At 38.6% G+C, this 27,475-nt stretch overlaps 1 protein-coding gene across 1 annotated transcript in view; it reads left to right on the top strand.

Annotated features, from left to right (window-relative positions):
* The window catches only part of GFM2 (GTP dependent ribosome recycling factor mitochondrial 2), a 33,352-nt gene extending 18,296 nt beyond the window's left edge, over positions 1–15,056 (top strand). The window contains exons 8-16 of the mRNA XM_040262724.1: positions 221–309; positions 2,030–2,090; positions 2,357–2,536; positions 5,964–6,044; positions 7,349–7,497; positions 9,050–9,190; positions 9,280–9,379; positions 10,101–10,290; positions 14,926–15,056. Coding sequence (XP_040118658.1) covers positions 221–309; positions 2,030–2,090; positions 2,357–2,536; positions 5,964–6,044; positions 7,349–7,497; positions 9,050–9,190; positions 9,280–9,379; positions 10,101–10,290; positions 14,926–14,960 — 1,026 coding nt within the window. The 3' untranslated portion in view covers positions 14,961–15,056. The remainder of the gene's footprint in view (positions 1–220; positions 310–2,029; positions 2,091–2,356; positions 2,537–5,963; positions 6,045–7,348; positions 7,498–9,049; positions 9,191–9,279; positions 9,380–10,100; positions 10,291–14,925) is intronic.
* Positions 15,057–27,475: the final 12,419 nt, after the last annotated feature.

Here is a 27,475-nt window from a genome sequence, read left to right as displayed (position 1 = left end):
AGCATGGGTCCAGAGGGCTGCTGTCTATGGGGTTGCACAGAGTCAGACATGACTGAAGTGACTTAGCAGTAGCAGCAGCAGCAGAGGTATATGTGCAGTGGTACTAGCTATGCTAGAATAGGGCCCAGTTCCGTTACAGTACAGGCTGAGGTCTGCTTATTTCATGTGTAGTAACAGTTGTTTTTGTCAAATATGTGTTTTTTCCTTATCTTTGCTTTAGGCACAAACTCTTACAGTATGGAGGCAAGCTGATAAGCACAAGGTACCTCGAATCTGTTTTTTAAACAAGATGGATAAAATTGGAGCAAGGTATTTAAAATGTGTTTCTTTGGCTTATCAAAGTAAGAATATTATTTGAGCTTTTAATGCACTATAACTTAGATTTAGAAACAGCTATTCCCTATAAAGTATAATCTATTCCATGGTATCCCAGTTCAATCTATGGTGTCTATTCCATGGTATCCCAATTTAATGCATGGTACCTATTCCATGGTATCCCAATTCAATCCCATTTAAAAAAAATTCAAAGCAGCTAATAGATAAAAGTAACAATGTGGGATTAATACAGAGCTGATGATGAAGCGCTCTGATTCTGAGGTAGAGAGGCTTTATTCTATTTTTTAGGCTCCTGACAGAGTGATGTCTCACTGATTCCACTGGCTCTATTTAGAGCTGTATGGCTGAGTCCTTGTATTGCTGAATGGTGCTCCTGTCATTGCTAACGGTAGAGGGTAGAGAATTGTTTCCTGTAGTTGCCTCAGTGAGTGATGTTCTTCCTTGTCCCCTGATTTTCTTTAGCTACTGGGTAAAATGCTCTCAATGAAAAGAAACTAGGAAGGAGAACATAGGTGTTTGAGACCTGCATATAGGGCAAACACGTTAAGGCTGAGATGTAGTGGTAATTCTGCAGACTTAGAGTGGTGATCCTAAATGGATACGTTATTCTGAGAACAGAACTCAGACAGTCAAGAATGTATGAAGGACTTGGAGAAAATGAGAAAGGGCGAGAATTAAGAATTCTGATGATTCTGGGGAAATGTGAAAGGGAGCAGTCCTGATCTGTGGTATGGGAGTGACAGTTAGAAACCATAAACCATGTCTCTTCTAATACCACACAGGTATGCTTTATGTTTCTGTCACTCTGTATAGTAATTCTAAGGCTACTGGTTTAAAGGACTTTTGTCTTGATGAGTAAAAGCACAGCAACCTTTAAGATGTGCTAAACTAAAGTTCTGACCATTTTCTGTTTGGAATTCGTTGAGATTGATAGAAGTACTGACTGACAGAACCTATAATGATGGGAGGGAGATGACTGGATACTAGGTTGCTGCTTAAAGACATTGGGACCAGAATGATCTGCATGTGTGTATGAATCAGCCCTCATGCCAAAGATGGCATGTGTTTTGTAGGTAGCCAGCCCTAGTGTTAGCACAGAAATGAACAGTATAGCATGTGATATGAAGAATGCCTGAGATAAAAGTATAGAAAAATCAGGCTGGCTCTAGGAAGAAAGTGGGTAGTCATGTGTGATAACAAATGTATTGATATTTGTTAGAAGAAAGAATCTTTGACTTGTAATCATAAATCTTGCATTTGAATCTTAACTCCAATTTATTCTGTGTGACTTTGATCAGTTCATTTAATCTTAACCTCAAACTTTAGTTAAATGAAGCTCACAATAATAAAATACCCTAAATACATATGTGGCAGAATTATGATAGATTCTCAATCACTTTTATCTGAAAAGTGAAAGTGTTAATCACTCAGGCGTGTCTGACTCTTTGTGATCCCATGGATTGTAGCCTGCCAGGCTCCTCTGTCCATGGAATTCTCCAGGCAAGAGTACTAGAGTGGGTTGCCATTCCCTTCTCTAGGGACTGTTAATCTGAAATTAACATTAAAAGATTAGACAAGATGTCCTGTGGAAAAATGTTAAATGGTAAACGTTAGGAGTAATTTAGGGTTATAATTTTAGAGAACATTCTTAAATCCTATTTTAAGAATCTTAACATTTTTAATTATTTTACAGTTTTAACTATGCAGTTGAAAGCATCAGAGAGAAGTTGAAGGCAAAACCTTTGCTTTTACAGGTTGGTTGATTAATATTTGGTTTAATTAATGTGAACAGATCCTTCTTAGTTTCCTTATCAGTTTATTGTGATATTATTATATACATTTTTGAAGCTATCTCAGATCCTTTTGGAAGAAGTTAGGATATAAGTAAAAATAGATTTAGATTATGATAATGATGATAAGAGACATTTGGGAGTGAGTGGGGGAAGTTTTACCACCAGTATAGTTTTAATTGAGTTCTAATGACCATTTACTAAAATATTTGTTTCACTCTGACTTACAGTTACCAATTGGTGAAGGCAAAGCTTTCAAAGGAGTGGTGGATGTAGTCAGTAAAGAAAAACTTCTTTGGAATCCCAATTCAGATGATGGAAAAGACTTTGAGAGAAAACCCCTCTTGGAAATGAGTGATCCTGAATTGCTGAAAGAAACAACGGAAGCAAGGAATGCCTTAATTGAACAAGTAAAGTAAATACTTTGAGCTTAAAATTGCTTAAATATTTAGAAACTTAAAAAAAATGTTTACTGTGACATTTCATCTAAATTTACAAATAGAATATATAAAGTATAATACTGTGAACACCAGTGTAATCACCACCCAGCTTAAGAAGTAGAATATTAGCAATACTCTTGAGTCTCTGTGTGCTACTTCCTGATCTCTCTCCGTTCCACTAATCTCTAACCCCACCACCACCTTGATTGCAGTATTTATCTTTCATTTGCTTTACTTTATAGTTTACTACAGATATATACCTCATTTTCCATGTTTTTGAATTTTACTTAAATGGGGCTTCCCTCGTAGCTCAGCTTGCAAAGAATCTGCCTGCAATGCAGCAGACTTGGGTTTGATCCCTGGGTTGGGAAGATCCCCTAGAGAAGGGAAAGACTACCCACGCCAGTATTCTAGCCTGGAGAATCCCATGGACTGTATAATCCGTGGGGTTGCAAAGAATCAGACACAACTGAGCGACTCTCACTTAAATGAAATGATACTGTTTGTATTTTATTACATTTGTCAACATGTTGGAGATTCATTCATGTGTGACGTGTGGCTATACGTCATTCGTTTTCAGTCTTCTATAGTGTTCCAGTATAATATTATCCTACAGTTTATTGTCTGTTCTCCTGTGAATGGACTTGAGGTTGTTTCCTCTTTTTTTTGTTGTGGTGAACAGTGTTTCTGTGAACATCTTGGTATGTATCTCTGTACACATTGCAAGAATTTGCTAAATATAGGAGTGGAATTGCTAGGTCAGAGTATCATCTTTTTTACATTGGCAGATGTCCTAGATAGTATTCCCATTTTATAGGTGAGGAAACAGAGGATTAGAGTGCTTTAATAAGTTGTCATATAGCTAATGAGCAGCAGAACGGGAATCTGAACCCAGACAGTCTTAGTTAGAGCTAGAGCTCTTACCTGTTTTGCTATACTCTGTAATTTGAGGTGGAGGGGGCATAAAAAGAATACAAGTGGAATCAATAATTAGGTACATAACTAGTTCCCCTCTGAGGTGTTTTGATTTGTACCAAAGAGCTGTCAGGGTTTCCCTGGTGGCTCAGACAGTAAAGAATCCGCCTGCAATGCTGGAGACCTGGGTTTGAACCTTGCCTGGAAAATCCCCATGGACAGAGGAGCCTCCACAGTTCATGGAGTTGCAAAGAGTCAGACATGACTGAGCGACTAAGTGCACACACATGCATACACGCACATACTCCTCTACCTATCAGTACACACACACATAACCCTCAACCTATCAGTATACACATACCCCTCTACACACACACACACCCCTCTACCTATCAGTACACACACACACACACCCCTCTACCTATCAGTACACACACACATACCCCCCTCTACTGATCAGTACACACACACACACCCCTCTACCTGTCAGTACACACACATACACACCTCTGCCTATCAGTACACACACACACTCCTCTCCCTATCAGTAAACCTAAGAAAGATTTTGTAATATTGTTGAGGAGCCAAATTACACTTGCATGTATATCTCTCTGTGTTCCAGAACATGGTAGTATATAATGAAAATAAGGAAAATTTGAGATGACTATCAGTACATAGTAATAAAGTATTCATCACAAGGAATACATAAAATTGTATAGAATTACAGAATAACAGCATATCACAGCAGCTAGGATAGCTATGATCAAAAAAAAAGGAAGAGTTGGCAAGAATGGGGAGAAATTATAACCCTTGTACACTGTTTGGGGAATGAAAATGATACAACTACTATGGAAAACAGTATTGTGGTTCCTCAGAAAATTGAAAATAGAATTGCCATATGATTTAGCAATTCCACTTCTGGGTATATGTCCGAACAAATTGAAAGCAAGCTCTCAAGCTATTTGTACATCCTTCATAGCAACATTTTTCACACAGCCAAAAAGTGGGAGCAATCCAAGTATTCTTCAGCAGATGAGTGGATAAAATGTGCTATATACACAGTGGAATACTATTCAGCCTTAATAAGGAAATTCTGACATATGCTACAACATGGATGAACTTTGAGGCCATTATGCTAATAGCCTCAAATAAGCCAATCACAAAAAGGTACTGTAGAATATCACTTATATGAAGTAGCTAGAGTCCTCAGCATTACAGAGACAGGAAGTAGAATGATAATTAACCAGGAGCTGGGGGAAAGGGAGAATGATAAAGAGTTTGTTTCATGGATATAGAGTTTTGGTTTGGTGACATGAAAATGTTCTGGAGACTAGTTTTATGACAGTGTGGGAGTATACTTAACACTGTTCACTTAGAGATGGTTAAGATGGTAATTTTATGTTTGTTATATTTTACCACAGTTAAAAAGTTTTTAATTAGAGAATAAGATTAGTGCAACTAGAATCAACTTCATGTGTTCCAAAGGTGAACAGCAATGAAAAGAATATTATATACTTACTATATGTTCTGGAAGCATAGTTTGAATTGGTTATTTAAATTTCACAGTAGCCTCATGGGATAAGTCCTAGTATTATGTCCATGGGTAACCAAGAGAAAGAGAGGTGACATAACTTTTTTCTTTTCTTTTTTTAAATTTGTGTTTGCTGGCACTGAGTCTTCACTGTCGCGCGCAGGCTTTCTCTAGTTGGGTGAGCAGGGGGCCACTCTGTTGCAGTGTGGAGGCTTCTCATTGAAACTCTTTTGTTAATTTTATTATCACCTGAATTCTCCTGTCACATAGGCAAATGATTAGGAAACAAATATGAATGAGGTTATTTATGTTTTTATTATTGAAATGATACCATAACCCTCTCGACTTAAATTTATTCCCTCAGTGAAGAATTATAAACAAGATATATTATTTTACTTAGGTGATACGATGAACATTCAAAATATTAGAGGATTACCAAATGAAACTTTTCTATGAACTAAGACCCCAAATCTGCTTATCGGTTTATTTATTTTGGTCACACGGCATAGCATGTGGTATGTTATTTCCCCAACCAGGGATCAAACCCATGCCCCCTGAATTGTAATAACAGAGTTCTTACCACTAGACTGCCAGGGACGTCCCCTCCAGATCTATTTTAAAATGGCAGTCCATTGTATATATTATCTTTGGCTATCAATCGTCAATTTTCTCTTATTTCTCTTGAGTACTCTGAGTAGGTGGTACTGAATTGAGGTGCTTTATCAAAAGGCTCTGCTTCCCATGAGTTTAGAAAACTCATGAGCTCATATCTTCGGTTTTCAGTCTCTTTTCTTTGAAAGAAGATCTCTAGAAGATGTGATGAGTTCCTTAGCCTGGATAAGTTGGATTGTGTAACTGTCTTGAAATATTTGGGTAATGGATGTTTATGGTGTGTAGACCTATAGTTGTGATAATGAACACAAGTTATAGAACTAAAGCCTTTCCTTACAGGTTGCAGATTTGGATGATGAATTTGCTGACTTGGTTTTAGGAGAATTTAGTGAGAATTTTGATTTGCTACCGGCAGAAAAGGTAAATTTTATTAATCATTTACTTCTGACCAAGCTTTACTATTTGGATGTGGTTTGATGACTTGTAGATTTTTTCTTCAACTTTGGATATCATTAGAAAATGCCGACTTAAAAATTATAACACTGTTAAAAATTAGAGAACATTGTTCATTTTTTGCATCCTTTTCCTTTTACTGTGATCAGTTCACTAAGTAGTAGTAGGGAAATCACAGATAGAAATTTGTTGTTGTTGTTTTTAATTTACTAATATTTCAGACTACTATAATGGTCATTTTTCTCAGAACATTTTTTCTGAATCTGTTTTAATTGTTAGTGGAAACTTATTCTAGATCTTCCCAGGTTTTTTTTTTTTTTTTTTTTTTTTTCTGGCTTTCTTATGAAATACATCAAACCAGAGAATTGTATTTGAATTATGACAGATTTATTCAAGGTCTTTTTGTTTTTTTCTGCCAGGAACCTTCTCCCATGAACAGTGTTTAAGTGGTAATGTGTTTTAAGTTGACTTCAAGATGAGCCCAGCAAATTCGCTTGGTTATTTTTCATGGAAAGAATTAACAAAAAACATAAGATCTGTAGATTAATTTTGAGCCATTTGAAGTTAGAGGTGTAAAAAATGTTTTTTGTATGAAATACTATAAGTTTGAATTTTTTTCTTGTGTAGTATTTGCATGGTTAGATGTGATGTTTACTATACCATATAGTCACATAATATGATTTCTGTTTTCAAAGAGTTTACAATATAAAATGAAGTTGACCCACCATTCCTCTTATCAATAGCTTGCAAACACATCTAAGCTTTTCTTGATTTTTGTGATCGTTTAAAAGGTGTTTCTAACTTTGGTACACCTCATTTTGCCTTGGATTTTATTTAATGTGGATTTAATTCATTTGAAGAAACTGGAATTCATATTTCTAACAAGTTCTTCTAGTAGACTATCAAGGTTAAATCACAAGTAATTAACTCACTTTTTCAAGAAATATTTTTATTCAACTACTTTATTTTAGACACTTTTCCAGTTTTTGGTGATTTAGTGCTGTTTTATGGGATTTGCTATAATGCTTATATAGATTTTACATTCTAGTGGATGGGGGGACAGACAGTAAACTAATAAATATATATCTAATATACCAGATAGTGACTAATGCTATTTACAATGAACAATAAAGAATAAGGCCATAAAGAATGATGGTAGTGTGCTGAGGAGTGATATTTTACATGGTTAGTTAGAGAAATCATCTGATTCTGAGATATTTTGGTGGAGACCAAAATACTACACGTGAAACATTTATATCTCTGCTTTATAGCTACAAACTGCAATACACAGAGTAACACTGGCTCAGACAGCAGTGCCTGTGCTTTGTGGAAGTGCCCTGAAAAACAAAGGGGTCCAGCCCTTATTAGACGCCATTACTGTGTACTTGCCTTCACCGGAAGAACGCAACTATGAGTTTCTGTAAGTATAAAAGAACATAGATTAAAATCTTAGGTAGACAGATAGGTCTTATTTTTCAAAAATGGTAGCTGAATCACAATTTTTGAATAACATTGATGAAGAATATTATTGTAAACAATATAATATAGAGTCATTGTAATTTTTACTTGAAAGGGATGTTTGTCATCATCTCTTGTAACCTGCTATCTTTAAGATGGTGCTAAGAATGTGTGACTTCTTTGCTGTGTAAAAGTACAAATGTTGACCCTTCCATCTTAGTCTGAAAAAAAGAAGTAGTACCCTGGGGGTGTTTGATAAATATGCTATAGATATATTTATATTTATTCTGGATTTCAAGATTTTCCATAAGCTCAAAATATTTTGTGACTGTAAGGAAAGGTCTGTTGTTTTACTCCTCTTGTGCCTAACAGCTTTGTCCTTGGTAATAAATCCTCTAAAATCTAAGTGAGCTTTGTGCAGAATGGCAGACAGAGGTGGACTTTAATTCTGTTAACTGGAATCTGAGTCACCTTTCATCTCTCTCTATTGGAGAGGCATTATGGCAGTGTGATGACGAGCATGGACTGTGTACTACTTGAATTTAAATCTCAGGTCTTCCAAGTTGCTTAACCTCTCATCTGTAAAATGCAGAAAGTGGAATTTATCTCATAAGATTGACACTAGAATAAATGAGCTAATATTTATAAAGCACATAGAGTAGTTCCTAGTATATGATCAAATCTCTATATAAGGACTTGTTAAATAAAATTCTGGAGAGAACAGGAATAAGATTAGAGCAGCTCAATGATAGAAGTGTCTAATCTCCTGAGTCATGGACTCCTTTGAAACTAATGAAAATATGGAGCTTTTTCCTCTGAAAAATGTACCTATGCACAAAATTTGGCAATTTGAGACAAATTCAGACTTTCTGAAACCTCTCAATGAACACTAATTTAAGGACATCATTCTGTAAGTGTTGGTGTTCTAAACAAGTTCAAGTTCATAGTGTAGATTTATATGGCTATGCAGCTGAAGAAAAAGTGGGAGGAGAGAGTGAAAACAGTAATTAAAAAGTACCTTCTTGGGGTGGGAGGTGGGAGGGGGGTTCAGGATTGGGAATTCATGTACACCCGTGGCGGATTCGTGTCAATGTATGGCAAAACCAGTACAGTATTGTAAAGTAAAGTAAAAATAAAAATTAAAAAAAAGTACCTTCTTGTTTATCCTTTATGGGGTCTTAAGAAGTGGTGTGATATTCCTAGGTGTATTTTTTGAGGAGGGATGTCTCGGCAAGAATTATTTGCTAATAGAAGTAATATTTGGAAGAAAATCCATTTTTCTTTTTCCTGTTTTGAAGCATTAATGGTAAGATCTCCAATAAGTAATCTAGTCCAGTGGAGGAAGGGAAGTACAGAGTACAGTATTTAATTGTCCTGGGTCGCTAAATTAGAAGCTAAGAGTAGTCTTTGGAGGACATGAAGGTTGAGTTTATGCAGTGATTCTGATCTTACCTATATAGATACGTAGGAGCTGTATTTTAAAGGCTTTTCTGGAATTTCTCCTTAATTTTTAGGCAGTGGTATAAGGGTGACTTATGTGCCCTGGCATTTAAAGTCCTCCATGACAAGCAGCGAGGCCCATTGGTTTTTATGCGCATATACTCAGGGATGATAAAACCCCAAACGGCCATCCATAATATTAATGGGAACTGCACGTAAGTAGAAGCCTAGGTTATTTTCTAAAACTTCTTATTTCTAAACTCATTTCTTCGTACTTTTACTAACATGAATCATGGTTTTACAGGGAGAGGATAAGTCGTCTGCTTTTGCCATTTGCTGACCAACATATAGAAATCCCTTTACTGACTGCTGGTAACATTGCTTTGACTGTTGGGCTTAAACATGTAAGTGGCCAAATGGTTTCTGTAGGAAATAACAGCTTAAATGTTTAATTAAAAGTACCTAGTTTGTCATAGCAAAAACCCATAAACAATCCAAAAGCTATCAGTAGTGGAATAATGAATATTGTAGTACATTCATCAACATAGTCAAATCTCAGACATTTAATACAGAGAAAAATAAATTATGGAACACTATAAACACTGTGGATTGTCTTCATATAAATTTCAAATCCAGGTAAAATAAATACATTATTTATGGATACATACTTATGTTTAAGTTTATATTAGATAGCGTTATTCTCATTAGGTTTTTTGCTTTCTTGATAACTTCAAAAAATTTAACTTTACAACTGATTATGTAAAAAGTGAAGATATTTTCTTAATGAAGTCTTGTAAGGGCAAGAATTTTTCTCTCTTTTGCTCAAAGATAAATTTGATTTGCCAGATGAATTTTAAATGTATTTTTTGTTGTATGTGTGTTTTATTGTTGTCCTCCTCCAGGAATGTTTTATTGTTAGAATTTACAACAGCAGTGTTTTGGATAGAATTCATCTATAAGTTAAATTAGCTTTACGAATGTACAGTTATAAGCAGCATAGTGAATTTGTCTCTTTTAGGATTTGATGAAGAGAAAGTGCTGCATTAAATTTTTCTTTGGTTTTCATGGTTTTTGGTGGAAGCTGAGTGCTTGCCTGTTGTGTTCATGCATCTTGTTTGCTTGCAGACTGCTACTGGAGACACCATTGTCTCATCCAAGTCCAGCGCATTAGCTGCATCTCATCGAGCCAGAACGGAGGGAGAAAAGAAGCAGAAAGAAAACAGTGAAGCACAGAGGCTTTTATTGGCTGGTGTGGAGATTCCAGAACCTGTTTTCTTCTGTACCATAGAACCTCCATCAATGGCTAAGCAGCCAGGTACAAATAGTCTTGGTGCATCAATTAATTAGTGCTCTGAAAATTTAGATTAAATAGTTACATTTTACTTCAAAAGGTTTTTTATGTCATTGAGTTCAGCAATTCAATTCAGTCGCTCAGTTGTGTCCAACTGTTTGTGACCCATGGACTGCAGCACATCAGGCTTCCCTGTTCATCACCAACTCCCAGAGTTTGCCCAAACTCATGTCCATCGAATTGTGATACCATCCAACCATCTCATCCTCTGTTGTCCCCTTCTCCTCCTGCTTTCCATCTTTCCCAGCATCAGGGTCTTTTCCAGTGAGTCAGTTCTTCATATCATATGGCCAAAGTATTGGAGTTTCAGCTTCAGCATCAGTCCTTCCAATGAGTATTCAGGACTGATTTCCTTTAGGATGGACTGGTTTATCTCCTTGCCGCACATGGGACTCTCAAGTGTCCTCTCCAACACCACAGTTCAAAGCATCAATTCTTTGGTGCTCAGCTTTCTCTATAGTCTAACTCTCACATCCATACATGACTACTGGAAAAACCATAGCTTTGGCTAGACGGACCTTTGTTGGCAAAGTAATGTCTCTGCTTTTTAATATGCTGTCTAGGTTCATCATAGCTTTTCTTCCAAGGAGCAAGTGTCTTCTAATTTCATGGCTGCAGTCACCATCTGCAGTGATTTTGGAGCCCAAGAAAATAAAGTCTTTCACTGTTTCCATTGTTTTCCCATCTGTTTGCCATGAAGTGATGGGACCAGATGCCATGATCTTAGTTTTCTGAATGCTGAAATTATAGTTGGCTCTTCCTGTACTTGGTTCCTCCATATCTGACTTTGCATATAAGAAGACCTGCATCAAATCCATGTTATTCAAGGGTCAGCTGTATTCTTACTTCTTGTTTGGTGTGATCATTCATCGTAGAGTGGGCACATTAGCATCTCTTTATTCATGATATAATTTAGCTTCTTGGTATTTGTTTCTGAAGGCTTTTTTGTTAGCTTTGTAACCTTTGCAGAGTATAATCAGATGATGTTACTGTCCCATGTAAAACCTTTCAGTGGCTTCCCAGTGCAAATCCAGACTTCACCATGGCCTTCAAACCTTTCATGATGTGATTGATCTCTGTCACACATCTCCTCATCTGATGCTGCTCTTTCTTTTGTCTACCATTACACTGGCCTTCTTGTTTCTTCAGTAGAAACCATTCCTTGCACAGCCATTTCCTCTATCTGGAATTCTTTTTCTCTGGGATTTTACTTAGGACATCATTCTTTTTGGTTTATGTCTTTATTTAAATCATCATGGACAGGTCTTTCCAGGTCACTAAATCTCAGGTAACCTCCCATCACTGTCTTGTCACTTTTTAAATCCTCTGCAAAACATTTCTGGCTGTGTGAAATAACTGTCATTGTAGTACCTTATCTTAAAAAATAAAATGTAAAGGTAACAGTTACTGTTTATCCTCTAGATTTGGATCATGCATTGAAATGCCTTCAGCGTGAAGATCCCAGTTTGAAAGTGAAGCTAGATCCTGATTCTGGACAAGTATGCATATTATTATTTAATTCCCCAAATCTTTCAATAATAATGTTTGTGTGCAAGAGAGTTTTTAAGTGCATTTGTCTAAAGCATTGCTTTGTCCATGCACCTGAAAGAAAAGGCCTTCTACTTTGGCTCTCTCATAATATAAATTTCTGATTATTATTTTTACTGTCAAGCTAAATTCTCCTTAATTCCTCAGCATGATTATACCTTACTTATAAAAACTACTCTCCAACATTTTTATCTTCCAGAACACAGCCTTTTGTGAAATTTTGAAATAAATCTTTCAACCCCAAGACAACACTTTGAGCCTCTTAAGCTAAAATTTACAGAAACAGTTTACTAAAGGGAGGATGCAAAGATACTTTTAATGATGATAACACACATAAAATGGGTGAGAAGTGACAGATTGTGGCCAACAGTATGGGAAGAAATAGAGTCTAAAGTAGGTACAGGACTGCAATGTGTATTATGGTATAGTAGAAGAACACATGTTCGTTCTACATCTTCTTTTTAGGGAGGCAGAGTAGAGTTATATAAAATATCAAGAAAAAGTTCCTTTAAAAGATTATAAATTTGCCTGTAAAAAGGATAAGCTCATTTTAGTTAATCTGAAAAGTGTGAAGTACTTTTTTGTCCTAAATGCCAACTAAATGATAAAGCAGCTTAGTTTAATTGACTCTGAAGCTGCAACAGCGATCGCAGTAGGAACTTTATTAAAAACCACCAATACATATTTTTTAAAAAATAACATGCAAGTGGACAAAGTAAAGAATTAAAGTCTCCCTTTCAGTCTTTCCATCCTGTTCTACACAGATAATCAGTGAATAGCCTTTCACACTTTTCCAAACATCCATTTTTCTGCCATGCCATGTTATAAAGCATAATATATATATATACATATTTCTAAATATATATGTACAGATATATAGCAAGTTGTTCTATTTGTATTATTCAACAACTTGCTTCTTTCCAAATAATTTACTTTTTTAACTTTATATTAAAGTATCACAGTCATACACCAAATAGTCTTTTATTGTTGTTTCTTACAGTTTTTTTTACACTGAAAAGAAACAAATCAGAAACAGCCAAGGAAGAGACTCATAGGGCAAAGTCTGAAAGAGTTCTAAATGCAAAGCTTTCTTCATCCTCTTGACTCTGTGAAGTACTGCCAGCCAGGGAAGCTCACCTAAGCCTTCGATGTCCAGAGATTTTGTTGGAACATAATCATATACTGCCTATGTGGTTGACATTTAATCTCTCGTGCCTCCTGTAGGTTTGGGCTACTACCTTCACTGTCTAGGTTGTGAATGGGTATGGCTATTCCAAAGCCTGTTTCATAAGTCACATTATTAGACTGGTGGACAAAGGCGCCAGACAAGCAAAGACACTTCTATCAAGGAGCATTGTGGCCTAGAGATAACTTTCCAGTAACTAAAGGCAAGGGCCAGATCTCTTTTGGGATCAAAGTTAATGCTTCACTATACAGATGGTATATGAATAAAATGGGGCAAATAGGATTACTTGCACTGTACTCTCCCATACACAAAGACCTTCAGGAATAACTAATTTTGTGTTATTTTGTTTTCTGGGTTTTTTTTTTAATGTTTTAATGCAAATTTGGTTGTTCTAACAAGGACCCAAAATGACATTAGTTCAAAAAAGATAAAAGTCAGTTTCTTTGTCACTTAAAGGTTCAAGCTACTCTAGTAGTTTTTTTTTTTTTCATTCTTTGTTTATTCCATGAGTCGTCACATATTGTTGTTATAATCTGAATTTTGTTAAATTTAATATGGCCTGCTTTTATTTATTTATCTATTTTTTGGAGGCTAATTACTTTACAATATGGTTTTGGTTTTGCCATACATTGACATGAATCTGCCACAGGTGTACATGTGTTCCCCATCCTGAACTCCCCTCCCACCTCCCTCCCCATCCCATCCTTCTGGGTCATCCCAGTGCACCAGCCCCAAGCACCCTGTATCATGCATCAAACCTGGACTGGTGATCCGTTTCACATATGATAATATACATGTTTCAATGCCATTCCTCCAAACCGTCCCACCCTTGCCCTCTCCCACAGAGTCCAAAAGACTGTTCTATACATCTGTATCTCTTTTGCTGTCTCACATACAGGGTTATCGTTACCATCTTTCTAAATTCCATATATATGTGTTAGTATACTGTATTGGTGTTTTTCTTCACTCTGTATAATCGGCTCCAGTTTCATCCACCTCATTAGAACTGATTCAAATGTATTCTTTTTAATGGCTGAGTAATACTCCATTGTGTATATGTACCACAGCTTTCTTATCCATTCATCTGCTGATGCACATCTAGGTTGCTTCCATGTCCTGGCTATTATAAACAGTGCTATGATGAACATTGGGGTATACGTGTCTCTTTCAGTTCTGGTTTCCTTGGTGTGTATGCCCAGCAGTGGGATTGCGGGATCATATTACTCTAGTAGTTTTGACTGCCCACAAAACTGTAAGGTTAAGGTGTCTAGGATGGTTGGGAAATAGCCATGTGATTGCAAGTGTTTGGGAGAGGGGTTATTTCCCTCATTCACAAGATGTTGCCCTCATTCACGTTTCAAGATAGTTATCTATATCTTCATTAAGAGAATGGTTTTATTTATCCTTAAAGATATAACCTAGAAATTGACAACGTCATTGATACTTACATTCCATTGGCCAAAACTTAGCTTTGTGGTTGGGAAGCATGGTTCTGGTTAGAATGGCACTTAGCCAGCTAATAACCCAGCTATCACAGAGTAAGAGACTGGCTGCACTGGCTCTTAGTTGTGGCACATGGGATCTTCATCGTGACATGAGCACTGGCTAGTTACCCGACCAGGGATCAAACCCAGGCCCCCTCCACTGGGAATGTGAAATCTTAGCCCTGGACCACCCTTGTGATTCACTTTTAATTGATTTATTATTACAGTCAGAGAAGTTAAAAACAGTGTTTTGGTGTAGGAGCCAAAAAATGTTTGTAAGTAATGGGAAATAAAATATATTGATATCATACCTTTATTTAGTGTTTTGTGATAAACAATTTTTCCTTGACCTTTGTTTTGTTTTCTTCCTCTTTTACCCAGACTGTCCTTTGTGGCATGGGGGAGTTACATATTGAAATTATTCATGACCGAATCAAGAGGGAATATGGACTAGAAACCTATCTCGGGCCCCTCCAGGTGGCATACCGGGAGGCCATCCTAAATTCAGTTCATGCCACAGGTAAATACAATATTTAGAATTTGCTGGTCCTGTTGCTCTCTTTCTCTCCAGGATCTGTTTGCTGCATCTCTTAGTTTAATTTCATAAAGCAGGGTTTATATTCACTCTTGTCTTCCATCGGTGAGGACAGGTTTTATGTGTGTTTTCTTGTTTTTCTAGAATTTGCTTGCTTTAGGCATGGCCCTATTTCATTGCCACTCATTTATTACATATACTAGCTGAGCCACTTGTCAAGCAGGTACACAGTGGGATTAACCACTGAAGTAGACAGCTCATCCTCATCTTCAATACCAGAATGAGTATAAGAATTTGAAGTTGGTGTGCCATTTTTTTTACTCCATAAAATAATGGAAATGGGGAGTGGGGAAGGTAGAATTAGAAGGGAGTCAAATGGTACTGACTTCCAGTTATAAGATAAATAAGTACTAGGGATGTGATGTACACCATGATAAAGATAATTAATAGTGCTGTACGTTATAAGTGAAAGTTAAGAGAGTATATCCTAAGAGTTCTCATTGCAAAGGATAAAATCTTTTTCTGTTTCTTTAATGTTGTATCTATATGAGATGGTAGATGTTCACCAAACTAATTGTGGTAATTATTTCATGATCTATGTAAGTTAAATCCTTGTGTTATACACCTTAAACTCCTACAGTGCTGTATGTCAATTATATCTCAGCAAAATTACAGATAATTTTAAAATTTTAAAAAGAAAAAACATAGAGTGGAAAATAATTTTCAGTATTTAATAAACATGGTAATCTTGTGCTGATGGTATTCTTGGGAAACTGAAGTGTTTATATTTCTGTGCCAAAATGTAAGAATTCATGCTTTTTCTACATATGATCTTTGCAGTTTGGTTTCCTTAAGTAAAAGAACATGACAGTTATTCCCATCCCCACAATAAGAAAACTTGGACAGGTTTGTGAAAAAATATAGAAAAGAGATGTTTAGTGTAACTAGGAACTTTTAAGTACTTCAGTTCAGTCACTCAGTCGTGTCCGACTCTTGGCTATCCCATGAATCGCAGCACACCAGGCCTCCCTGTCCATCACCAACTCCCAGAGTTCACTCAGACTCACATCCATCGAGTCAGTGATGCCATCCAGCCATCTCATCCTCGGTCGTCCCCTTCTCCTCCTGCCCCCAATCCCTCCCAGCATCAGAGTCTTTTCCAATGAGTCAACTCTTCGCATGAGGTGGCCAAAGTACTGGAGTTTCAGCTTTAGCATCATTCCTTCCAAAGAAATCCCAGGGCTGATCTCCTTCAGAATGGAGTGGTTGGATCTCCTTGCAGTCCAAGGGACCCTCAAGAGTCTTCTCCAACACCACAGTTCAAACGCATCAGTTCTTTGGCGCTCAGCCTTCCTCACAGTCCAACTCTCACATCCATACATGACTACTGGAAAAACCATAGCCTTGACTAGACGGACTTTAGTTGGCAAAGTAATATCTCTGCTTTTGAATATGCTCTCTAGGTTGGTCATAACTTTTCTTCCAAGGAGTAAGCGTCTTTTAATCACTTCAGTGGTTTGTAAATAGGCCAAGTGATTACTTTTCATTGAAACTTGAAAAATTAAGCAGGATTAGGGGCATGATGACAAATGACATGATGATTTCTCTTTCTGGACTTTATATTTGGAAAAACAAGGTGCTTGGAAAATATAAATAACCTCTTTCAAATTAATGTCTGAAGTGGTTAGAATATGATGGAAACTTCAGAGGTTAAAGAAAAGAAGGTGGAACAGGAATGTTGGAAAATAACTCAGCACCTAAGCCACTAGCTGTTCTGGAGAAGTCTGTGGTCATAGTTAACCTACTGCTTGAGAGCCACATTCTCATGGAAACAATATGGAAAGTCTTCTCCATAAAAGAAGGTGACAAGGAAACTTATCTGACTGCCTTTTGGCAAAGGGGCAGAATTTCTGAGGATTTGTAACCATAGGCATTTTCAGCCTAAGTTCATAGAACCAGTATAATCTATAAAACTCCAAGCCAAGAAGAACTTAGTGTGAAGTCCTCTTGGTTGGTGATAGACCAAGGAGCCTTGAGAAAGCAAACATTGGGCTCTTTAGGTAGATGTATCCTCAATCCAGGCCTCAAAGATCCCACAAATGAACTCACAATAGTTTTTTTTAAGTTTAAAATCATAAAACCTTGAGAAAAGGCACAATGAGCAAAAAAAAAAAGGCAATAGAAACAATAAACCTCAGAGGCAGACCAGCAAAGGCTTCTTATACCAGAATTACCATGTACAGAGTGTATAAAGTATTATTTTTGAAGAAATAAGAAAGGGGATTAAAAAGTATTAGTGAGAAATAGGAAACTTTCAAAAATAAGCAATGGAATGTTATCTGAAAAAGAAAGGAAATGTTCAAAAAATGATGGGGTTGTGTCATAAGGACATAGGAACCAACCTGAAGAGGCTACACTGGCTAACTCTGGGTTAATTTGAGCTCCAGAATAGCTAAGAACAATAATTAAGCCATTGACAAAAAGCTAGAATTCATGAGGCCATACCGATAATAGATCAACAAGAAGAGACTGTTTTTCCTTACACTGAAATGCCAAGTGCTGACTGTTAGATGTTGAGGAGGAGGGTTGGAATAGAAAATTGTCTTTTTGCAAATAGTTAATATTGTGTACGTTGTTGAATAACATATTTGCATAGTCTTCAAGTGTCTCCTTCTAAATTGCTTATTAGTTATAAAGTGAAAAGCTAGTAACCAGATGCTGCAGCAGTTAGACCACACCTTGACTGAACAGTCAGACCACCAGTGATCACATGCTGTTGAGGCACAGGTTACATTTGTGTACATCTAGAAAATTATCAAAATGTACAGGCGTTAAAGAAGATCAAAGTTCAGTGGGAAATCATACTGTTCCTGAGGCTTCCCTGGTGGTCCAGGGGCTGAGATTGTGCTCCTAATGCCTGGGGCCGGGGCTCTGATCCCTGGGCAGGGAACTATTAAGAGATCCCACGTACCACAGCTGAGAGTTCACATGCCACAGCTAAAGGTTGTGCATGCCACAACTAAGACCTGGTGCTGCCAAATACATTTTTTGAAAAAGAGAATGAAAGAAAACTATAGATAAGAACCATACTATTCATAGATAAGAGGACTGAATAGCATGAGGGTGCCAGTTCTACCCAAAGAAGTGTATCAGACTTTAGTACTTATCATAAAAGCAGTCATCATGATACTGATCAACTAATCAAGCTAGGAACAGACAAATATACCAGGGGAACAAACCAGAGAGCTTAGAAACACACTTATATCTATATGAAAATGCACCTTTCACAGAGTGATATTGAAGCTCAGTGGGAAAGGGCGGACTGAATTTCAATAAATGGGCCTGGAGAAACTATTCACATGGGAAAAGATATAGATTCCTCCCACATACTGTATCTAAACCTCAATTCCAGTTGAATTTAAAAGCCTAAATAAGAGGAGAGAGTTGGAAAGTCTCCCTTTGAGGACAGAAGAATAAAGAGAATAAACGCTAATGTATGCAAAAGAGGAAAGAAAGAAAACCTCAACGCTTTATGAAAGTTTTTAAACTTTCTAATTTTTGGAAGATAGTATAGGAGAACTTAACCAGGTAAGGCTGAAACTGAGCTAAAAGATTAGTAAATTGATGTTATTGAAATTAAGAATGCGTTAGAATATAGTGAATGGCACCCCACTCCAGTACTCTTGCCTGGAAAATCCCATGGATGGAGGAGCTTGGTAGACCGCAGTCCATGGGGTCGCTGAGTCGGACACGACGGAGCGACTTCACTTTCACTTTTCACTTTCATGTATTGGAGAAGGAAATGGCAACCCACTCCAGTGTTCTTGCCTAGAGAATCCCAGGGACGGGGGAGCCTGGTGGGCTGCCGTCTCTGGGGTCACACGGAGTCGGACACAACTGAAGCGACTTAGCAGCAGCAGCAGCAGAATATAGCGAAAGCAAAAAGATACACTGAGAGAAGATATTTGCCTCATATAAAACTGACAGATTAGAATCCAAAAATCACTAAAAACATGGCAACCAACGAAGTAGAAAAGTGAGCAGAAAAAGTTGAACAGACATTTCACAAAAGAGGCCGAAGGCCCATGAACATATTAAAAGATTCTCAGTGATTAGGGTCATGCGAGTTAAAAGACGAGATGCCCTTAACACCAACAAGATTGGCAAGAAAACAGTTTGTCAACTTTGTTATGAAGTTGGCTATGTGTAGACCTTAGTTCTCAGCAGTTCCTCTAGTAGGTATCAGTAGGTATTAGTCCTGGGTGTTCATTGGAAGGACTGATGTTGAAGCTGAAACTCCAATATTTTGGCCATCTGATGAGAAGAGCTGACTCATTTGAAAAGACCCTGATATTGGGAAAGATTGAGGGCGGGAGGAGAAGGGGACGATGGAGGATGAGATGGCTGGATGGCATCACCAACTCGATGGACATGGGTTTGGGTGAACTCCGGGAGTTGGTGATGCACAGGAAGGCCTGGAATGCTGCGGTTCATGGGGTTGCCTGGAGTACTGCGGTTCATGGGGTTGCAGAGTTGGACATGACTGAGCAACTGAACTGAACAAGTGGTTTCTTGACTGCTTCTCTCTTGATTAGCAACAGTTCCAAATCTGCTCTGTGGAACTCAGGGAAGGTCATAGAGGCTAGAGTCTTGTCTATAAGAAATGGGGGACAAAAGGGCCTCCATGCCAGAGAGGCCCACAGGGCCCCACTCAGTTTCACTGACCGCAGTTGCTTGTTGACAAATGAAGGATACCATTTTCATTTTAACAAATAGATCAGTAGTTTTGGAGGGAATAAATCATAAACATTAAATAAAGAATATATTGCTGGAACAGTATGAAATTTAACTGTTTGTTGTCAAGGTTAAAAACCTTTTAATTTTCATTAGATAACCTATTGTACTCAGTAAGTGTTTTAAGTAAAAATTTTGTGCTTAAAAGAATTTCAGTCACATAAATGTTTAAATGTATGATCTGCATGTCAAAACTTGTGTGTTCATCTGCCTTAACACGCCCTAACACTGAAGAACTATTAATAGATGATTGAGAGCAGGTGTTTAACATTGATAAATACAGAATCTACACTTTCTTGATAAAACTATTTACTCTGACATTTTTATACTGTGCTTAGTGTCTTTATTGGTATTCTCTTCCACTTTATCTTCCATGAGACCTTGAACTTGTTGACTGTAATCAACTTGTTGGACTTGATATTGCCAGTTGTGGCACCTTGACACCTTTCCAGAACAGATCTCTGAGGTACTATATTCAATTTGTTTACAGATACCTTAGATAGAACTTTAGGAGACAAACGGCATCTTGTGACTGTAGAACTGGAAGCAAAACCCATGGAAACAGCATCTCTTCTGCCCGTTATCGAGTATGCAGCAAGTGTTGCCGGAGACCTCTCGCAGGCCTCCCGAGAGGCCTTTGAAAATGGCGTTCACAGTGCATGCCTCCAAGGTGAGGTAGTCAAATCAGAGTAAGCATGAGTATCACTTTCAGCCCCTTCTGATAACAGAAATTATTTCCTTCTTCCTTTCTAACCTTGGGGGTATTTTCTCCCTATTTCTCCCCATCACGCATATGTCATACCTTGTGGTTGTCCCACAGTAGTGCATATTCTGTTCTGTTCTTTTCAGTCTTCTGTTCACTTTGCTTTTCAGTTTTGGAGGTTTCTTCTGATATATCTTCTAACTCTGACTTTCCTCAGCCGCGTCCCGTCTGAGCGCGTCAGTGGTGGTCTTCCTTTCTGTTACAGTGTTTTTGATCTGAGGCATTTCTTTCTCTTGTTTCCTAGGACTTCTGTCGCTCTGCCATCATGATCATCTTTTCTTAGTGCCCTTTACTTTGTCTCTTACAGCCCTTAGCATGTTAATCACGGTTTATACTCTCAGTCTGATCATTCAGCATTGCTGCCGTGTCTGGTCCTGATGCTTGCTCTCTGTGTTCAGATTGTGCTCTTTGCCCTTCAGCATTTTTCCTGATAGCCAGATATGATACACTGGGTAAAAGGGACTGCTCTAAACTGGCCTTTAGTACTGTGGTGGTGAGGGGGCGGGAGTGTCTGTACCCCTAAGATTGGGTCTTAGCCAGTACTCTTGACCTCTGAGCTGCACAGCTGTTTCTCAATCCTTTCATCCCCCATAGGTGGGACACAATGGCTGGAGTAGACTGGAATTGGGTGCTTCCCTCAAGTCATCTAGGTTCTGATACCCCTTCAGGTTTGGCTCTGATATACTAGTTTCCTCTGAGGGCCGACCTAGTTAAGAATAGAATGCCTTGGAGTATTTCAGAAAGAATTCCTCTCCACTACCACCCTCATGAATCTCTAATATTTACTGTGAGAACCTGCTGAGATCACAAAATTCTGCCCCTCCCCACCCCCAAGACTGGGTCCTCCTGGAGTTTTTAACTCTGACTGGGCCACTCTGAGCCTCAAACAGTTTAGCAATTACAGTTCAGTGCAACTCCTTGCACTGACCTCTCTCTCCAGTCTTAGGGACAGTGGTTTGCCCTTTGTCTTCCCCTCTCCAGTCAATCCAATAAGAGTTGTTGCATTTTATTTATTATTTAGAACACTGTGATGACTTCAGAGCTCCTTACTTGCAGGACACTGGAAGTTCTCTGCCTCTTTACACATTTCAGTTACCCCTCACTGAATACAATACAGTCCTAATATAGTTTTCCCCCTTACCTAGGACCATTGCTTGGATCCCCAGTTCAAGATGTAGCAGTTACTTTACATTCTTTGGTAATTCACCCCGGTACCTCCACAACTATGATTTCTGCCTGTGTCTCAAGATGTCTACAAAAGGTATGGACGTGTCCTAATCCTTTTTGCTGTAATTGTGATTGTGGTTTTCATTTCGTTAGCCTGCCCTCTAAGGGATAATAATAAGAGGCTTATGGAAGCTTCCTGATTGGAGAAGCTGCTGTAACAGTGCTTCCTGTTAAAGTGCTGCACTCAATATGCCAGGAAATCTGGAAAACTCAGCAGTAGCCACAGGACTGGAAAAGATCAGTTTTCATTCCAATCCCAAAGAAAGGCAATGCCAAAGAATGTTCAGATTATCACACAATTGCATTCATCTCTCATGCTAGCAAAGTAATGCTCAAAATTCTCCAAGCAAGGCTTCAATAGTATGTGAACTGAGAACCTCCAGATGTTCAAGCTGGATTTAGAAAAGGCAGAGGAACCAGAGGTCAAATTGCCAACATCTGTTGGATCATCAAAAAATCAAGAGAGTCCAGAAAAACATCTGCTTTATTGACTACACCAAAGCCTTTGACTGTGTAGATCACAGCAAACTATGGAAAATTCTTAAAGAGTTGGGAATACCAGACTACCTTACCTGCCTCCTGAGAAATCTGTATTCAGATCAACAGTTAGAACTGGACATGAAACAACAGACTGGTTCCAAATAGGAAAAGGAGTATGTCAAGGCTGTATATTGTCACCCTGCTTATTTAACTTATATGCAGAGTACATCATGCTAAATGCCAGGCTGGATGATGCACAAGCTGGAATCAAGATTGCTGGAAGAAATATCAACAACCTCAGATACACAGATGACACCAAGCTTATGGCAGAAAGTGAAGAGGAACTAAAGAGCCTTTAGATGAAAGTGAAAGAGAGTGAAAAAGTTGGCTTAAAACTCAACATTTAAAAAACTAAGATCATGGCATCTGGTCCCATCACCTCATAGCAAATAGATGGGAAACGATGGAAGCAGTGAGAGACTTTATTTTCTTGGGCCCTAAAATCCCTGCAGATGGTGATTGCAGCTAGAAAATTTAAAGACGCTTGATCTTTAGAAGAAAAGCTATAACCAACCTAGACAGCATATTAAAAAGCAGAGATCTTGCTTTGCCAACAAGGTCCATCTAGTCAAGGCTATGGTTTTTCCAGTGGTCATGTATGGATGTGAGAGTTGGACTGTGAAGAAAGCTGAGGGCCAAAGAATTGATGCTTTTGAACTGTGGTGTTGGAGAAGACTCTTGAGAGTCCCTTGGACTGCAAGGAGATCCAACCAGTCTATCCTAAAGGAAATCAGTCCTGAATATTCATTGGAAGGACTGATGCTGAAGCTGAAGCTCCAATACTTTGACCACCTGATTTGAAGAACTGACTCATTGGAAAAGACCCTGATGCTGGGAAAGATTGAAGGCAGGAGGAGAAGGGGATGACAGAGGATGAGGTGGATGGCATCACCGACTTGATGAACAAGAGTTTGAGCAAACTCCTGGAGTTGGTAATGGACAGGGGCGCCTGGCATGCTGCAGTCCATGGAGTCACAAAGAGTTGGACATGACTGAGGGACCGAACTGAACTGAATCCTTTATTGCTTTAAGGTACTCTCTGGACAGCCCTGCACCACTAATCTGCAGACAGCTGTGCTCTCAGTGCCTGACCTTGTGTCCTTGCATTCTGAACCCTATATTCAAGAGTTTCTAATCCTGAAGAATCTTTGATTTCCTAATCACTGGAGTTTTATTCAAAATAGGATCTAGGATATTGGTATTCGACACAGATAGTTACTAAACATCCTCTGATTCTGCCAAAGAGGCAAGTTGTTTTAGTGGCATCTCTCCTTTCCCTGCCTTCCTAGGTAGCACTGGTGTAAAGAACCTGCCTGTCAATGAAGGAGACGTACGAGACGCAGGTTCAGTCCCTGGGTAGGAAGATACCTTGGAGGGGAGAAGGAAATGGCAATTCATTCTAGTGTTCCTGCCTGAGAAATCCCATGGACAAAGGAGCCTGGTGGGCTACAGTCCATAGGATTGCAATGAGTTGGACATAACTGAAGCGACTGAGCATGCATGCTGCTTTTCCTATACCAGATACACAGCCATAGAGGCAATCTTGGTAGCTTTGAGTAAGAGACACTTCTGGGGTCAGCTCTGCTCAAAATGGACTATAAAGGACACTGAAGGTCTAATATTGGTTCCAGTATTGAAGTTCATGTTTAGTCTACTAAGATTAATCAAGGTTCACCAAAATCAGATAAGTCTTGTTGAATTACAGATCAGATAAGTGAATTTCCTTCTCAGAGCATAAAGCAGTCTCCTCTTCTTGTGGTTGCCTGGGGATATGCCCTTGAGCTAGTGGAGGTGATGGATTTCCAGTTGAGCTATTTCAAATCCTAAAAGATGATGCTGTGAAGGTGCTGCACTCAATATATCAGCAAATTTGGAAAACTCAGCAGTGGCCACAGGACTGGAAAAAGTCACTTCTCATTTTATTTTATTTTATTTTATTTTTTAAATTTATTTATTTATTTTTAATTTTTACTTTACAATTCTGATGTTCAAACTACCACACAGTTGCACTCATCTCACATGCTAGCAAAGTAATGCTCAAAATTCTCCAAGCCAGGCTTCAACAGTATGTAAACTGAGAACATCCAGATGTTCAAGCTGGATATAGAAAAGGCAGAGGAACCAGAGATGAAATTGCCAACATCCGTTAGATCGAAAAAGCAAGAGAGTTCCAGAAAAACATCTCGTGCTTTATTGATTACACCAAAGCCTTTGACTGTGTGGATCACAACAAACTGAAAAATTCTTAAAGAGTTGGGAATACCAGACCACCTTACCTGCCTCCTAAGAATTCCGTATGCAGATCAAGAAGCAACAGTTAGAACTGGACATGGAACAACAGACTGGTTCCAAATTGGGAAAGGAGTACATCAAGGCTGTATGTTGTCACTCTGCTTATCTAACTTCTACGCACAGTACATCATGCAAAATGCCAGGCTGGATGAAGCACAGGCTGGAATCAAGATTGTCCAGAGAAATACAAATAACCTCAGATATGTAGTTGACAGCACCCTTATAGCAGAAAGAGAAGAGGAACTAAAGAGGCTCTTGATGAAAGTGAAAGTGGAGAGTGAAAAAGCTGTCTTAAAACTCAGTATTCAAAAAACTAAGATCATGGCATCCAGTCCATCACTTTATGGCAAATAGATGGGGAAACAATGGAAACAGTAAGAGACTTTATTTTGGGGTCTCCAAAATCACTGCAGATGGTGATTGCAGCCATGAAATTAAAAGATGCACTTACTCCTTGTAAGAAAAGCTGTGACCAACCTAGACAGCATATATAAAAGCAAAAAAATTACTTTGCTGACAAAGGTCCATCTAGTCAAAGCTATTGTTTTTCCAGTAGTTATGTATGGATGTGAGAGTTGGACTCTAAAGAAACCTGAGCACCGAAGAATTGATGCTTTTGAACTGTGGTATTGGAGAAGACTCTTGAGAGTCCTTTGGAGTGAAGGAGATCAAACCATCAAAAGGAAATCAGTTCTGAATATTCATTGGAAGAACTGGTGCTGAAGCTCCAGTACTTTGGCCACCCGATGCAAAGGGCTGACTCATTGGAAAAGACCCTGATGCTGGGAAAGATTGAAGGCAGCAGCAGAAGGGGACAACAGAGGATGTGAAGGTTGGATGGCATCACTGACTAGATGGACATGAGTTTGAGCCTGCTCCAGGAGTTGGTGATGGACAGGGAAGCCTGGTGTTCTGCAGTCCATGGGGTTACCCACCAGGACGTTTGTGTGCTGAATGCTGATTACATGCATTCTTCTCAGTGTGGGAATACTCTAGTTTTGTAGGTGACTGATGCCCATTAAAACACTTGCTTTTATGACCAGTTTCTAATATTTTGGACTGTGTTTGAGACCTGGTTTTCTAGTCTTATTTGAATCCATAATTACAAAGTTAATTTAAATATCCTAGGTCCCTGACTTAGGAAGGCTGGACTTTAATGACTTTTTCCTATGAGTTCAAATTCATACTTCTTAAGAGTTTTCATTTTAAAAAACACTCACCTACATTTTCAAAAATAATTATTTAAATATTGTTTTCTGGAGCATATAGTTAGAAATAGTGCCTGTAAAGTGGTCATGATGAAATTGTTGAAAACATTTACCTTCCAGTAATTCTTAGAGTTCTACCTGACTTCGGTTCTAGTATTGAAATAACCATAACCTGAAAGATGATATAGTGCTTCTAAGTTAACCTCAAGCCCCAGTATTTTGGCCAGTCTTTCAGAATCTAATACCCCTTGGTTAACCTTCCATTAAGACCATAGTAGAGAATAAGAATTAACTTTATGAGGCCTCCACTTAATCTTTAGTTTTAATTCATTACTTTAAATACTACTAATAGAAGTACTCTGACACTTGCGAAACTTCATCTGGTGGGGAAACTCCTTGCCTCTGCTGATGAGAAGTCAATGATGCTTCATATAGTTAACTGTGGAGAAGGAAATGGCAACCCACTCCAGTGTTCGTGCCTGGAGAATCCCAGGGACAGGGGAGCCTGGCAGGCTGCCGTCTCTGGGGTCGCACAGAGGTCGACACGACTGAAGCGACTTAGCAGCATATAGTTACTGAGCCATCTATGCTGTGGTCATGGTGCACTGGGAACCGAGGGAACACAATAAGATGCATATGCTTTTCTTGACCTAAACGAGCTTCTGATTTAGAAGGAAATTAAATATAGCCAAACAGTCAAAATATTAGATAGAATGGCATAAGATTCACAAAAGCTGAGAAGGGGAATTGGAGCATGGTTCTTGCTGTCAGCTACTAACTGGCACCTGCCAAGAGCATTGCCAACCACTGAACGAGGGCATTCACCATAGGCCTCTACAGAGACTGGGCCCCGTGCTGCTGCAGCCATTGACCTTCAGCACCCCCTGAGGGAGTTCAGGGTGGAGTGAGGCACTCTTTCCTCCAGGAGTCTAGTGGGACAGGTCTTTAGATAGTTGGATGTTTTTAGGAACTGATTTCATGATTCCAGTCCTTTCATCTCCTATTACCTAGAAAAGCACTAAATCCCTTTCTGAGAACCTCAGATCCTCCTGGAGAGCAGAAAACCCTTTGTAAAATGAGTGCTTAATTGTATTGAATTCCCCCTTCACCAAAATCTTATATATTGACCTTCCCCCACTGCCTCTTTGGAGCAGTCTCTCAGAGCTATCTGAGGTGCTGTCTCGCAGGCTGTAGTCTTCATTTTGCCTCAGATGAAACTTAACTTGGCATGTTTTTAGTCGACGTTGGGAAGAAGTTAATGTTGCTGAAATTCAGCCTCTGTTCACAGGTGATGAATAGAAACGTGGAGACAAGAGTTTTTGGTGACACAGGAGAGAGTAGCTTTTATTGCTTTGCCAGGCAAAGGGCGCCATGGTGAGCCAATGACCTCAAGACTGTGACCCACTATAGTGTTTCAGGAGCCGGCTGTTTCAACCAGTCCATGGTCTATGTTCTTCTGGTTGGCAGTCTTCATCGGGAGGGGGTCTGCTTCTCCTGTAAAAACAATTTGGGAATGTGTGTCAGGCCTTTATATCTTTAAGGGAACTGTGAGTTTGGTAATTCTGCTTTGTG

This window comes from Oryx dammah, unplaced genomic scaffold, assembly GCF_014754425.2.
Source record: "Oryx dammah isolate SB20612 unplaced genomic scaffold, SCBI_Odam_1.1 HiC_scaffold_20, whole genome shotgun sequence".
NCBI lineage: Eukaryota > Metazoa > Chordata > Mammalia > Artiodactyla > Bovidae > Oryx > Oryx dammah.
This window is presented reverse-complemented; position numbering and strand designations above follow the sequence as displayed.